This window comes from Garra rufa, chromosome 14 (assembly GCF_049309525.1).
Source record: "Garra rufa chromosome 14, GarRuf1.0, whole genome shotgun sequence".
In the NCBI taxonomy this organism is placed as follows: domain Eukaryota; kingdom Metazoa; phylum Chordata; class Actinopteri; order Cypriniformes; family Cyprinidae; genus Garra; species Garra rufa.
Genome location: NC_133374.1, coordinates 209,284 through 222,403, shown reverse-complemented (window position 1 = coordinate 222,403; position 13,120 = coordinate 209,284). Strand labels below are relative to the sequence as shown.

The 13,120-nt window shown below is 32.1% G+C and overlaps 1 protein-coding gene across 1 annotated transcript in view; it reads left to right on the top strand.

Moving 5' to 3' along the window:
* The window catches only part of igsf11 (immunoglobulin superfamily member 11), a 150,111-nt gene that overhangs the window by 111,799 nt on the left and 25,192 nt on the right, over positions 1-13,120 (top strand). Inside the window, exon 2 of the mRNA XM_073818249.1 lies at positions 3,460-3,623. Coding sequence (XP_073674350.1) covers positions 3,460-3,623 — 164 coding nt within the window. The remainder of the gene's footprint in view (positions 1-3,459; positions 3,624-13,120) is intronic.

Genomic DNA, 13,120 nt, shown 5'->3' with positions numbered 1-13,120 from the left:
CAATGCAGTGCACTTGATCTGACCTTCCACTGTAACAAATCAACTGTAAGCAACATCAGCTACAGTTTTAGTTTCTTGATTTATTGTTTGAGCAGACTGACAAAAGTTAATGCATTTTTGCATGTAAATAAAAATGCCAAACATTTTTAGTATTTTATATTTCAAAGATGGTAATTTTTGTTTGTAAAAAAATTATTTTTACTATTTTGTTTGATCAAAATAGTTTGATCTTCCGTTTGCATTTTGACAAATGAACAATGCAGGATGCATTTTTAATGCTTTTTTTTACACTAAATTAAAAATGCAAAAAAAAAAAAATTTGAATTACATTGTAAGAAATGAACTGTAAACAATATGATCTACATTTTTGACATCAGTTTTCCTGACTGAAATGTAATGCATTTTTACACTAAAATAAAAATGGGGGATTTTTTTTTTTTTTTTTCATTTTTATTTCAAAGTTGATCATTTCTATTTCCACTGTGACCAATGAACAACAATATTAGCTATAATTTGAATTAGTTTCTTCTGCATTTTTTATGTATTTTTACAGCAAATGAAAAATGTTTTTTTTAATTTAAAGGTAATATTTATTGATTCAATTGTGTGATCAGACTGCATTTTTGTCATGCATTTTACATGCACTTTTGCAATTAAAAATGCAAAAAGGTTTTTTGTGCATTTATCATTTTTATTTAAAAGGTGATAATTAATGTGACCCTGTAGGAAGTAGGAAGAAATTAACTTTTACACTTAAATTTTATACAAAATATATTACTATAAAGTTTTTAAATAATCTAATGTTTTTCAAATAATTTTATTCAATTTTTTTATTTTTATTTTATTTATTTATTTATTGCATTTGTCATTTTTATTTCAAAGGTGATAATTACTGTGACCATTTGCATTGTAAGAAATGAACTGTTATCAACTACAATTTTATCAATTTCTTGAAAAAAATTATTACTTAAATTTTTTAAAATAATTGAATAATTAAATAATTTGTAATTATTTTATTCTATTTCTTGCATGTATCATTTTTATTTAAAAGGTGATAATTAATGTGACCATTCATGTTGCAAAATAAATATTTTACTTTTTTAATAATCTAACATTTTTTTTAATAATTGTATTCTATTTCTATTTATTTTTTATTTATTTGCATTTATCATTTTTATTTTAAAGGTGATAAATAATGTGACCATTTAATTTTCACCTTTAAATATTTTTTCTATTTTAATATTTTTAAAATGATTTTATTTTATTTTTTTCCCATTTATTATTTTTATTTTAAAGGTGATAATGTGACCATTTACATTGTAAATGTAATATTTTACTTAAATTTTTTATAATCTGTTTTTTTAATTATTTTTATTCTATTTATGTGTATTTTGTATTTTTTTTTTTTTTGTATTTTTTTGATTGTTTAATCAGACTGCCAACAGTGATTTTTTTTTTGAATTTTTATACTAAATTTACTTGTAATTTTTTTATAATCTATTATTTTAATAATTTTATTCTATTTATTTATTCCATTTATCATTTTTTTCTTCAAAGGTGATAATATAATTAGGTGATATAATTACTAAAACATTTTTAAAATATTTTACTAGAATGCATTTAAGTAAAATATTTTAAAGTTTGCAATTTTTGCATTTACTGTAGTGTTTTGATTTCAAAGGAGACAATTTGAATTACACAGTGAGATCATGTGACTCATGCATACTGCTCTTTTCTTCTTTTTTCTTTTTAAAAAGATACTGCTCTTTTTTCATAGACATACTGCATGCTTTTTAAACAGTTGCAGGCATTTCAGTCATAATTTGAATGCATTTGAAATGCATGAGTTATACATAACAAATACTGTAAATGTCAGTTTTATTAATCTTCGTTAGTAGAGTACTGCGAGTATTTAATTTGACTGACAGAATGCAGCTGTAGTCTGCTGGGCTTTGAGCACTACTGTATGAAACAGGATTACAACACCATCCACAGCACTGAGATTATGTGTGAGGATCCTTTGTGGATTCACTTTAGCTTGGCTGTAATTATGATCTGTGAAATGCATTCGTTACATTCAGAGTCCTTTAAGATTTCTCTTAAAGGAATAGTTCCCCCATAAAAGAAAACAGGCTGAAATGTGCTCACCCTCAGGGTATCCAATGAGTTTGTTTCTTCATCCGATTTGGAGAAATGCAGCTTTGCATCACTGTCTCACCAACAGATCCTCTGTAGTGAATGGGTGCCGTCAGAATGAGAGTCACATTACTTTTGGCCACTTAAGATGTTAACTGATGGACTGGATTGGATTACTTTTGGATGTTTTTATTAGCTGTTTGGACTCTCATTCTGACGGCACCCATTCACCCCAGTGATGGAATGCTGCTTTTGAAGTATTTTTGAAACTCATCTAACTCCATAGGCGCACAAAAGGTGTAAATAACATCATGCTTAAAGCCTCAGTTGATTCCCAGCTCAAAATTGACCCAGAATGCAAAAGATGTTACTATTTTATAAAATGGTTTTATCTTTTAAAACATCATTTAAAAAAATGTATTATGTGTATTTTGTATTTTACACATATCCAATGTATTATGCAGTTTTAAAATACATTTAAATGTACTTATTTGAAGAAATGCAGCATTTCATCAGTTGCTCACCAACAGATCCTCTGCACTGAATGGGTGCCGTCAGAATGAGAGTCACATTACTTTTGGCTACTCAAGATGTTAACCGATGGACTGGAGTGGATTTTTTTATAGCTGTTTAGACTCTCATTCTGACGGCACCCATTCACTCCAGTGATGGAATGCTGCATTTTTCATTTTTAGGTGAACTGTTCCTTTAAGTAGAATGCAGTTTGCCCTGTTGCACTAATGACTTGCAGCTGGTGAGGATCCGACTTCCTCCCACGTGATTGGCCGGATGATAATCATGTGATATTGTGTTAACAAGGCTGTGGGAAACACAATCCCGTTCATCTCTGCTAATTAGAGGCATTGTGCTGTACATGCAGATGCTAATCCAATCAGATTCATGAATTCATGACGCTCTGCTTTTTTTTAAATGAACAATATAACCATAAATAGCATTAAATATAGCCGCACACCTGGTGAAATCACATGTTTATAGATGATCTATTTTGATTGCGGTTCGTAATGAGCCAGAGTTCAGATAACACCCACAGACCTCTGAGGACGTAACCCAGTTTAAGAGGTTTTAATGTGTTTAGCTCATGCAAACATGAGCCGTGAGTGTGTATCATTTGACGTGGTGATTGTTTGACCTAATCACACCATCAAAACAGGATGTGACTTTGTGTTTTTACCCAGCTGGCATTTCTTCCGCTTGATTTATCCAATGTCAATTCAATGTTGTGTGTATATTTTACTCTGTTGGCTAAGTTTGGTGTGTTTAAAACAGTTGTTTGACTTGTGTATGTGTGTATTTTTTCTTCAGTGTGTGTTCGAGCGCTGGAAGTGACGGTGAGCCAGAGCAGCGTTCAGGTGGCCAGAGGTCAGGCGGCCGTCCTGCCCTGTACATTTACCACCAGCGCCGCCCTCAATAATCTCTACATCATATGGATGGTCACGCCGCTAGCCAACGCCAACCAGCCAGAGCAGGTGATAAACCAAACCACACACAGATATACTGATCTTAACCAATCTCATGCATTTGGCATTCATATTATGTTGAATTTTGGAGTTCAGTGGGAAACAATTGAGGAAAGTGCTTGATTATATCCATAAGGATTAGCCTGACCAATGCATTTACAGTATGCATCTTTTTGCCGACCGTCATCAACTTTGCATACTGTAGCACAACACAGTGTGCAAAGATTTAAGTGTTTTAAAGTGTAATCGTCATGTTTTTTACAACATTAACCTCAATTTTGAACATTAAACAGTTGTGAAATTCTTTCAAAATTGGTGCAATGCAAGATAAACATATTATGAATATTTTTGAGAAATTTTAGTTGAATACATCATTGCATGAAATTTATATGAAGAAATTATGTGAGAATTACCATTGACTTTTATTTAATTAAATTCCTTTGCACTTGTGACTCATGCCTGCTCAAAACACCCTAACCTTATATAACCTACATATTGAAATGGTTTTAAACTAAATATATGAATTTTACTAGCATAAACTTGGACTTTCAGGTGAAAAAGATAAATTTTAATGCTGCAGTGGTTTAAATGTGGCAGCAAAGTTAAATTCAGTCCCAAAGTGTGTGATAAATGGGAAATATGTCACCAAAATGTAGAAATTCTTTCAAAATTGGTGCAATTCAGGATAAACATATTATGAATATTTGTGAGAAATTTTACTTGAATACATCATTGCATAAAATTTATATGAACAAATGATGTGAGAATTACCATTGACTTTTATTTAATTAAATTCCTTTGCACTTGGGACTCATGCCTGCTCAAAACACCCTAACCTTATATAACCTACATATTGAAATGGTTTTAAACAAAATATATGAATTTTACTTGAATAAACTTTGAGTTAAATTTTTAATGCTGCAGTGGTTCATATGTGGCAGCGGATTAAATTCAGACCCAAAGTGTGTTATATATGGGAAATAGTTTAAGTATAATTTACAGAAGTGCTTTTGAAACTCATCTAACACTGTACAAAAGGTCTATTTTTAAAATGGTTATATTGCTCAAAACTTAATTTTTAAAAATCAGGAAAAAATAAATGATGTGTGTTTCGATAATCATTGTGCATATCCAGTATATTTTTCTTGTACTAAAAACTGTACATTTTTATACATTTTTATGTGCTTCTTCCAGGTCAAAACTGACTGGAATGCATAGGGAGGGTTAATTGGAAAATAAAAAGTGAACAATGATATTATTAGGAATCTTTTAACACATTTCATGAGGTTATCATGTTTTTACTACATTAACCTCTATTTTGATCATTAAAAAATTGAGAACTTCTTTCCAAATTGGTGCAATGCAAGATAAACATATTATGAATATTTGTGAGAAATTCTATTGGAATATATCATTGTGTGAAATTTATATGACGATATAATATGAGAATTACCACTGACTTTAATTAAATTCCTTTACGCTTGTGACTCATGACTGCTCAAAACACCCTAACCTTATATAACCTACATATTGAAATGGTTTTAAACTAAATATATGAATTTTACTAGCATAAACTTGGACTTTCAGGTGAAAAAGATACATTTTAATGCTGCAGTGGTTTAAATGTGGCAGCAAAGTTAAATTCAGTCCCAAAGTGTGTGATAAATGGGAAATATGTCACCAAAATGTAGAAATTCTTTCAAAATTGGTGCAATTCAGGATAAACATATTATGAATATTTGTGAGAAATTTTACTTGAATACATCATTGCATAAAATTTATATGAACAAATGATGTGAGAATTACCATTGACTTTTATTTAATTAAATTCCTTTGCACTTGGGACTCATGCCTGCTCAAAACACCCTAACCTTATATAACCTACATATTGAAATGGTTTTAAACAAAATATATGAATTTTACTTGAATAAACTTTGAGTTAAATTTTTAATGCTGCAGTGGTTCATATGTGGCAGCGGATTAAATTCAGACCCAAAGTGTGTTATATATGGGAAATAGTTTAAGTATAATTTACAGAAGTGCTTTTGAAACTCATCTAACACTGTACAAAAGGTCTATTTTTAAAATGGTTATATTGCTCAAAACATAATTTTTCAAAATCAGGAAAAAATAAATGATGTGTGTTTCGATAATCATTGTGCATATCCAATATCTTTTTCCTGTACTAAAAACTGTGCATTTTTATACATTTTTATGTGCTTCTTCCAGGTCAAAACTGACTGGAATGCATAGGGAGGGTTAATTGGAAAATAAAAAGTGAACAATGATATTATTAGGAATCTTTTAACACATTTCATGAGGTTATCGTGTTTTTACTACATTAACCTCTATTTTGTTCATTAAAAAATTGAGAACTTCTTTCCAAATTGGTGCAATGCAAGATAAACATATTATGAATATTTGTGAGAAATTCTATTGGAATATATAATTGTGTGAAATTTATATGAAGATATAATATGAGAATTACCATTGACTTTAATTAAATTCCTTTACGCTTGTGACTCATGACTGCTCAAAACAGCCCAACCTTATGAAACCTACATACTGCAATGGTTTTAAATAAAATATATAATTTTTCTTGTATAAACTTGGACTTACAGATGAAAAAGATCAATGTGTCATATTACAGTGGTTCATATGTGGCAGCAGATTTAAATCCAGTCCCAAAAGTATGTGATATATCGGAAATATATCACGAAAATTTCGAACTTCTTTTAAAATTGGTGCAATTCAAGAAAAACATATTGTGAACATTTGTGAGAATTATTATTTGAATATATAATTGTGTGAAATTTATATGAAGATAAAAATGAGAATTACCATTGACTTTTATTTAATTAAATTCATTTGCTCTTGTCACTCATGACTGCTCAAAACATCTTAACTTTATGAAACCTACATATTGAAATGGTTTTAAACAAAATATATTAATTTTACTTGCATAAAATTAGACTTTCAGATGAAAAAGATCAATTTACAGTGGTTCATATGTGGCAGCAGATTTAAATCCAGTCCCAATGGTGTGTGATATATGGGAAATACATCACAAAAATTGCGAACTTCTTTCAAAATTGGTGCAATGCAAGATAAACATATTATGAACATTTGTGAGAATTACTATTTGAATATATAATTGTGTGAAATTTATATGAAGATAAAAAATGAGAATTACCATTGACTTTTATTTATTTAAATTATTTTGCCCTTCTGACTCATGACTGCTCAAAACACCCTAACTTTAAAAAAAAAACCTACATATTAAAATATTTTCTAATGATATATAAATTTTTCTTGCATTAACGCAGACTTTCAGATGAAAAAGATAAATTTTTCATCAATTTCTGCAGTGGTTCTATGGCAGCGGAGTTAAATTCAGTCCCAAAAGTGTGTGATATACGGTAAAATAGGCTAAAAATAATTTACACAAGTGTTTTTGAAATTCATCCAACTCCTGAAGCCTCAAAAGGCAAAATATATTACTATTTTTTTAAATACTTATACCTCTTAAAACATTATTTATAAAATAATGTGCATTTTGATAATCTTAAGACATTTCCAATGTACTATGCATTTTTAAAATAAAGTTTAATGTACTTCTCTCAGGTCTAAACTGACCTGAATGCATTGGGAGAGTTAATTGGAAAATGAAAAATACTAAAAGCAATGATATCACTACGAATCTTTCTTTAATACAAGTTGCATAGACACTTTCATTGATTTGAATGGGATTGATATAGTTTTGTTGCTTGTGGTGCTGACTGAGTGTTAACACAATTATTTTCACGTTTCATATTTCATGGTTTCTACTTTTAGTACATTTTCTTTCCCTGTCAAGTCTCTCTTTCAAGACAGCATGTGACTCTAGTCTTCCTGTTGAGATTTTGCACCTTCCCTGTGTTCATTAACGGAATGCGAAAGCTGAAGAGAAGAGCAGAAATCATGAGCGTGTCGGTCGGATGCTGGGATGGAGCCAGTGATTCATTTACTTAAAACATGACCGTCATCTGACTTTGTGCACGGATGCAGTTCAGCGGCCCGTAAACACACACTAGAATGACCACAAATATTCCCATGTTTACTGCTGGACGATATATACTGACACAGCAAATAAATAAATAAGATGAAGAGAAATTGCAAACCCGGGTCACGGCACCAGAAAACGGCGGTGAATTATTTTCACAGGCCAATCTAATGATTGTTTGTTTATGCCTGCTTTATTAGAATATAATCAAGCAGCACGTTCATTAGCATCAGACTAATGACACTTACCTTACTGAGAATGGTCAATTACATGCGACACATAGCGACTGTCTTATTTTTTCTGAAAGCTAATTAGAGAACAACTCTGCAAGCATGTGTTTGCTGTTGACGTTCAGAGCTAGAGCTGATTTTACACATGAAAGGTCGAGAATTCACACCTCAACACCTCAGTTAGTGCGACTAAACGGTGCTAAAATCTGATTGGATCAGCAACATTTAAAGCTTTTAAAAATAGCAGGTATAATCACACAATGCCTAAAATTAACACTCGCCAAGTGCCAAATGAGAGTAAAAATTAGCACTGATGAGCATATTGAAAGAGTGTTACCTGCCAGTTGAAGAGTAATTTTTTTTATTTATTCTAACAATGAGAATACATTATTATTATTATTATTTGGTTTATACACTACCAGTCAAAAGTTTTTGAACAGTAAGATTTTTAATCTGCTCACCAAGCCTGCATTTATTTGATCCAAAATACAGTGAAAACAGTAAAAAATGTAAATATTTTTACTATTTAAAATAACTGCTTTCTATTTGAATATATTTTAAAATATAATTTATTTCTGTGATCAAAGCTGAATTTTCAGCATCATTACTTCAGTCTTCAGTGTCACATGATCCTTCAGAAATCATTCTAATATGCTCATTTGCTGTTTTTTTTTTTTATATTATTATTATTATTATCAATTTTTAAAACAGTTGAGTACATTATTTTCAGGATCTTTTGATGAGTAAATCAATTTATCTGATATAACAAGCTTTTGTAACTTTATACACTATACCATTCAAAAGCTTGGAGAAATTTTATGAATTAATGCTTTTATGTAGCAAGGATGCTTAAAACTGATCAAAAGTGATGATGAAGACATTTATAATGTTACAAAAGATTTCTATTTCAACTATCTATTCATCAAAGAAACCTGAAATAAATTCTACTCAGCTGTTCAACACAATAATAATGTTTTTTAAAAGCAAATCAAAAAATTTAAATAATTATGAAACTGTAGTAATTATGCTAAAAATTCAGATTTGAAATCACAGGAATAAATTACATTTTAAAATATATTCAAATAGAAAAATGTTATTTTTAATAATACAAATATTTCAAAAGAGTTTTTGCTGTACTTTGGATCAAATAAATGCAGGCTTGATGAGCAGAAGAGACTTCTTTAAAAAAAACATTTAAAAAATGTGAATGTTAGTATTGTAAATGAATATTTGTATTGTAATTGTGCTGTTGTTATATAACAGTAAATAAAAATAATAATAAATATTAGTAATATTATAATTATTATTATTAAATAAAATATTACTGTCATTATTAAAAATATATATATATTTAATTTTTTATAAATATTAAATATAAATACTATTAAATATTATTACATTATTAAATAATATAATTATTTTATTTTTATAATTTGATTACTACTATTACCACTACTACTAATAATATAATTAATATTATTAACTAAAATAATAATTTCTTTGTTTTTTTCAGACCTATTCTAGCAGTCTCCTGAAACATTTTTGGACAGATCTATATTGTCAATCAACTAAATAGGCCTGATTTTCACTGAAAAGCGCCTATAATAATATTGTAATGAATGGCTATAATGTTATATATAGACAATATTTTATTTGGAAGTGTAAAACACCTAAATAGAAATTTCTAAAGAAAAAATCCAAACTTCAGGAGTTTTTGTTTGAGTACACAGTAAAAAACACCCAGTTGTTGCTAGTGTTTTTCCTAAAATTCTGGAATTTCACTCATTTTTAGAGAAAACAAAGGGGAAATTGTAATTTTAAATTAGCTAAGTTCTTATGTTTATAATGATATATGACAATATATCCTAGAATAGGTCTGAAAAAAACAAAGAAATATACAGGTGCCTCAGGTGCCCCAAAAATGTTCTAGCTCTTTAAGGGTTAAACATTTAAGAACAATAGTTATCTGTAGCCGCGGACGGCTGTCTGGCTCTTTAAGGCCCGTTTCACACCGCAAGCGTGAGCAGAGCGTGAGCAGCGCGTATTTTTTTCGGCGATAGTTTCGGCGCCGAGTCTATTTTTGCTGCACTGCTCATGCTCAAATAAAGGGACAGTACACTTTTGATGGTCAAAATAAATATGATTTAACACAAAATTTTATAAAATGCATGGAACAAGCTTAAAATGCACATATAATACGCATGTCTAGTGAGTTTAACAAGAATCGTAATCAAAAGAAAAAAAATCCAAAATATGTAGGCCTAGGCTACAGAAGATATAAATGTGTTTTAATTATTCAGTTTGGGTGCAAGCATGGTGTATTTAAAAGAAAAAAAAAAAAAAAAAAGCCAGAAAATTACTAAATGTTTTACGGCAGATTTTTTTTTTTTTTTTTTTTTTGCATCGAGAAAAAGCTTTTTCAAAGAAAGAGTCTTGGTTTGTATAAAGCACTATATAAATAAAGGTAAAATACAATAATAAAATATAATAATAATAATAATAAATGAAAAATGTAAAAAAAAAAAAATACACATGTAGGCTCTAGCGCTACCCATATTTTACCTCATTCATGTGCAGCTTTATGATTAGGGGAGCACAACGTAACACTTCTTGTATTTCTCAGTTTGTGTAAATGTTGTTTGTCTAGTACAAATATGTCGCTTTGTTTCATAATTACAGTGTATACGTATTTTTTGTTATTTACCTCAAAAGTAAAATGTTATCTGATTGAATGAAAAAAATATACATGACAAACTTAAATATTTGGTCAATAAAATAAAAAATATATATATATATTAGGGCTGTCAAAATTAGCGCGTTAATAGCGTGTTAACGCAAATTAATTTTAACGGCACTAATTTTATTAACGCGGGATTAACGCAGCGCGCATTTTCTGTTTGACCCACTACGTAGCCCATAGTTAAAGAAATGGATGCACAGTGTTGCCAACCTAGCGAAAAGTGTCTAGCAACAATACATAAACACATAATTGGACAAACCTAATATAGTCTCTCCGGTTTTACGGTTTTCACGAGGTCTCCCAATGCGCGCGCACCTCCCTCTCTTTATATCTGCGTCTGCTCTGTTCAGCGAGCGGCAGAGGAGCAGCGCTTTCAGTTAAAACAGATGTTATGGTCATTCCAGTGCTTGAAGTGGGCCAGTACGCAGGCACTTCTGTATTTTATCCTTTTGCGTACCTGCACTTTTTCATGCGTACCGGCACTTCTGGCATATTTAATGAATGCAAGCGGAGTCGGTGTACGTTAGGATTGTTGCTGTGGGGTTGATGCGTAAAGCCACATACGAGTATGCACGCGAAAACGGCGTATTATATGCACGTCAAACACATGCTTAATTGCATATCATATGCACGCCAAAGTTAATTTCAGCTTATTAATAGCACGCCAAATAGAAACAGAAAGTCGTACTAGTGCGCATTTGCATGAGACCAGGCTCTCCAATCAGTACATTATAACCAAAACAATACATTAAAAAAAAGAAGCAGGTTTTTGCGATCACATAACTTTAAACGGGTAAACTCCTAAAAAGTCAAAGGATCCTGAAGGAATTCAGACAGGAAGTTAAAAACAACGATAATAATGCAGGGAATAGTGACTTATGTCCAGATGCCGGTAAATGATTCTTTTCAGTGATTGAATCATGATCATAATTCAGGATTTTTTTTCCAGTTATTATTTCATATTACTTTGGTTGTCTGATAACAAAAATACTTCATCAAAACAATGGAAACAGTTTTGTTGAGAACTTGGCTGCATCAAATGACAGTATGTGGGCACCTAGAGGCAAACAAATGTAATAATAAATGTAGATTTTGCATGTTCAGAAGAAGTGAGCTGCCCTGTCCGGCAAATAATATAAACAAGCTTGTGGAAGTAAATTGCTCAGTGCAAAGAAAGAGAAGTAATGGGAACCTGGTGTTTGTTCTTTTTTTCATGTGTCTAATAGACATGAACAAGTTATTTGAAAAACATCTATGACATTTGAAACAAGTTAGTCTTCATGTCGAGTATGGTTTCACTGATAATAAACACATATTTGCTTAAAGCATCCATATTTGTCCATGCCAATGTTGATTAGAGTATTAAAAACTTTAAAAAGTATTAATTTAGAGGGGCGGAGCTGAGCAGCGACATGTGAAGACGTACTTTTTCGAGCTCTGCTTAGATTGAACATTAATCTAATTTTCATTCTCCCCTTCCTGTCTTGTTCGGTGCGAACGGGTTTCTAAAGACTTAGCCTCGAATTAAAAAGAAAAAAATAAGAGTGAAAGCTGCTCATAATGCCCAAATCTCATAAACCGAAGCCAGGGCCTGAAGCCTCAGGCTTGTCTGACACGGACCCAGGCGCGGAAGCGGGGTCAGGGTCGGATCTCGACGCAATCATGGCTGCCATAAAACAAACGGAAAGAAGCGTGCTGTCCAGGATCGAGTCGTCAGTAGCGGCGGCTGCAGGTGAATTGCACAAGAAAATAGACAGCCTGGCGAGTGATTTAAGGGAAGAAATCCAAAATGTGCACGCAGAATTCACGAAGGTAATTGGAGAAGTACAGACACAAAACGCCACATTTTCAACCCGCATTGGCGACCTCGAGGAGGAAGCTAACAACCAGGCTAATCGGAATGTAACTCTGGAAGCTAAAGTCAATGCGCTGACTGCACAAGTCACTCGGCTGGCAGATAAGACCGAAGATTTGGAGTCCCGGCAACGACGAGATAACTGCAGACTAGTTGGAGTCGAAGAGGGATTTGGGAATATAAGACCAGAGAAAGCCGTAGCTGAATTGTTGAAGGAAGCGCTCGCCCTTGACTATACGCCGACGCTCGATCGCGCGCACAGGAGCCTGCAACCGAGACCAAAGGATGGGGATGCCCCGCGGCCATTAATCGTCAAGTTCCACTACTTTCAGGAGAAGGCAGATGTTCTTCGGAAGGCCGCGAGTGCGGGTCCCATCACCCACAAGGGCAAGCGTTTCAACATCTACCCAGACTACTCGGCCGGCGTCAGAAAAAAGAGAGCCGCTTTCACGGAGGTGAGAAGGATGCTTCGCGGGTGCACGGGCGTGAAATACGGTCTCCTGTACCCAGCTACACTGAAGATCACCGCCCCAGCCGGCGAGCAGGTATCTTTCGAAGACCCGGTTAAGGCAAAGCACTACATCGAGACCAATCTGCGCCCACGGGAGACGGAGGGAGAGTGACAGTTGATTCACGGGA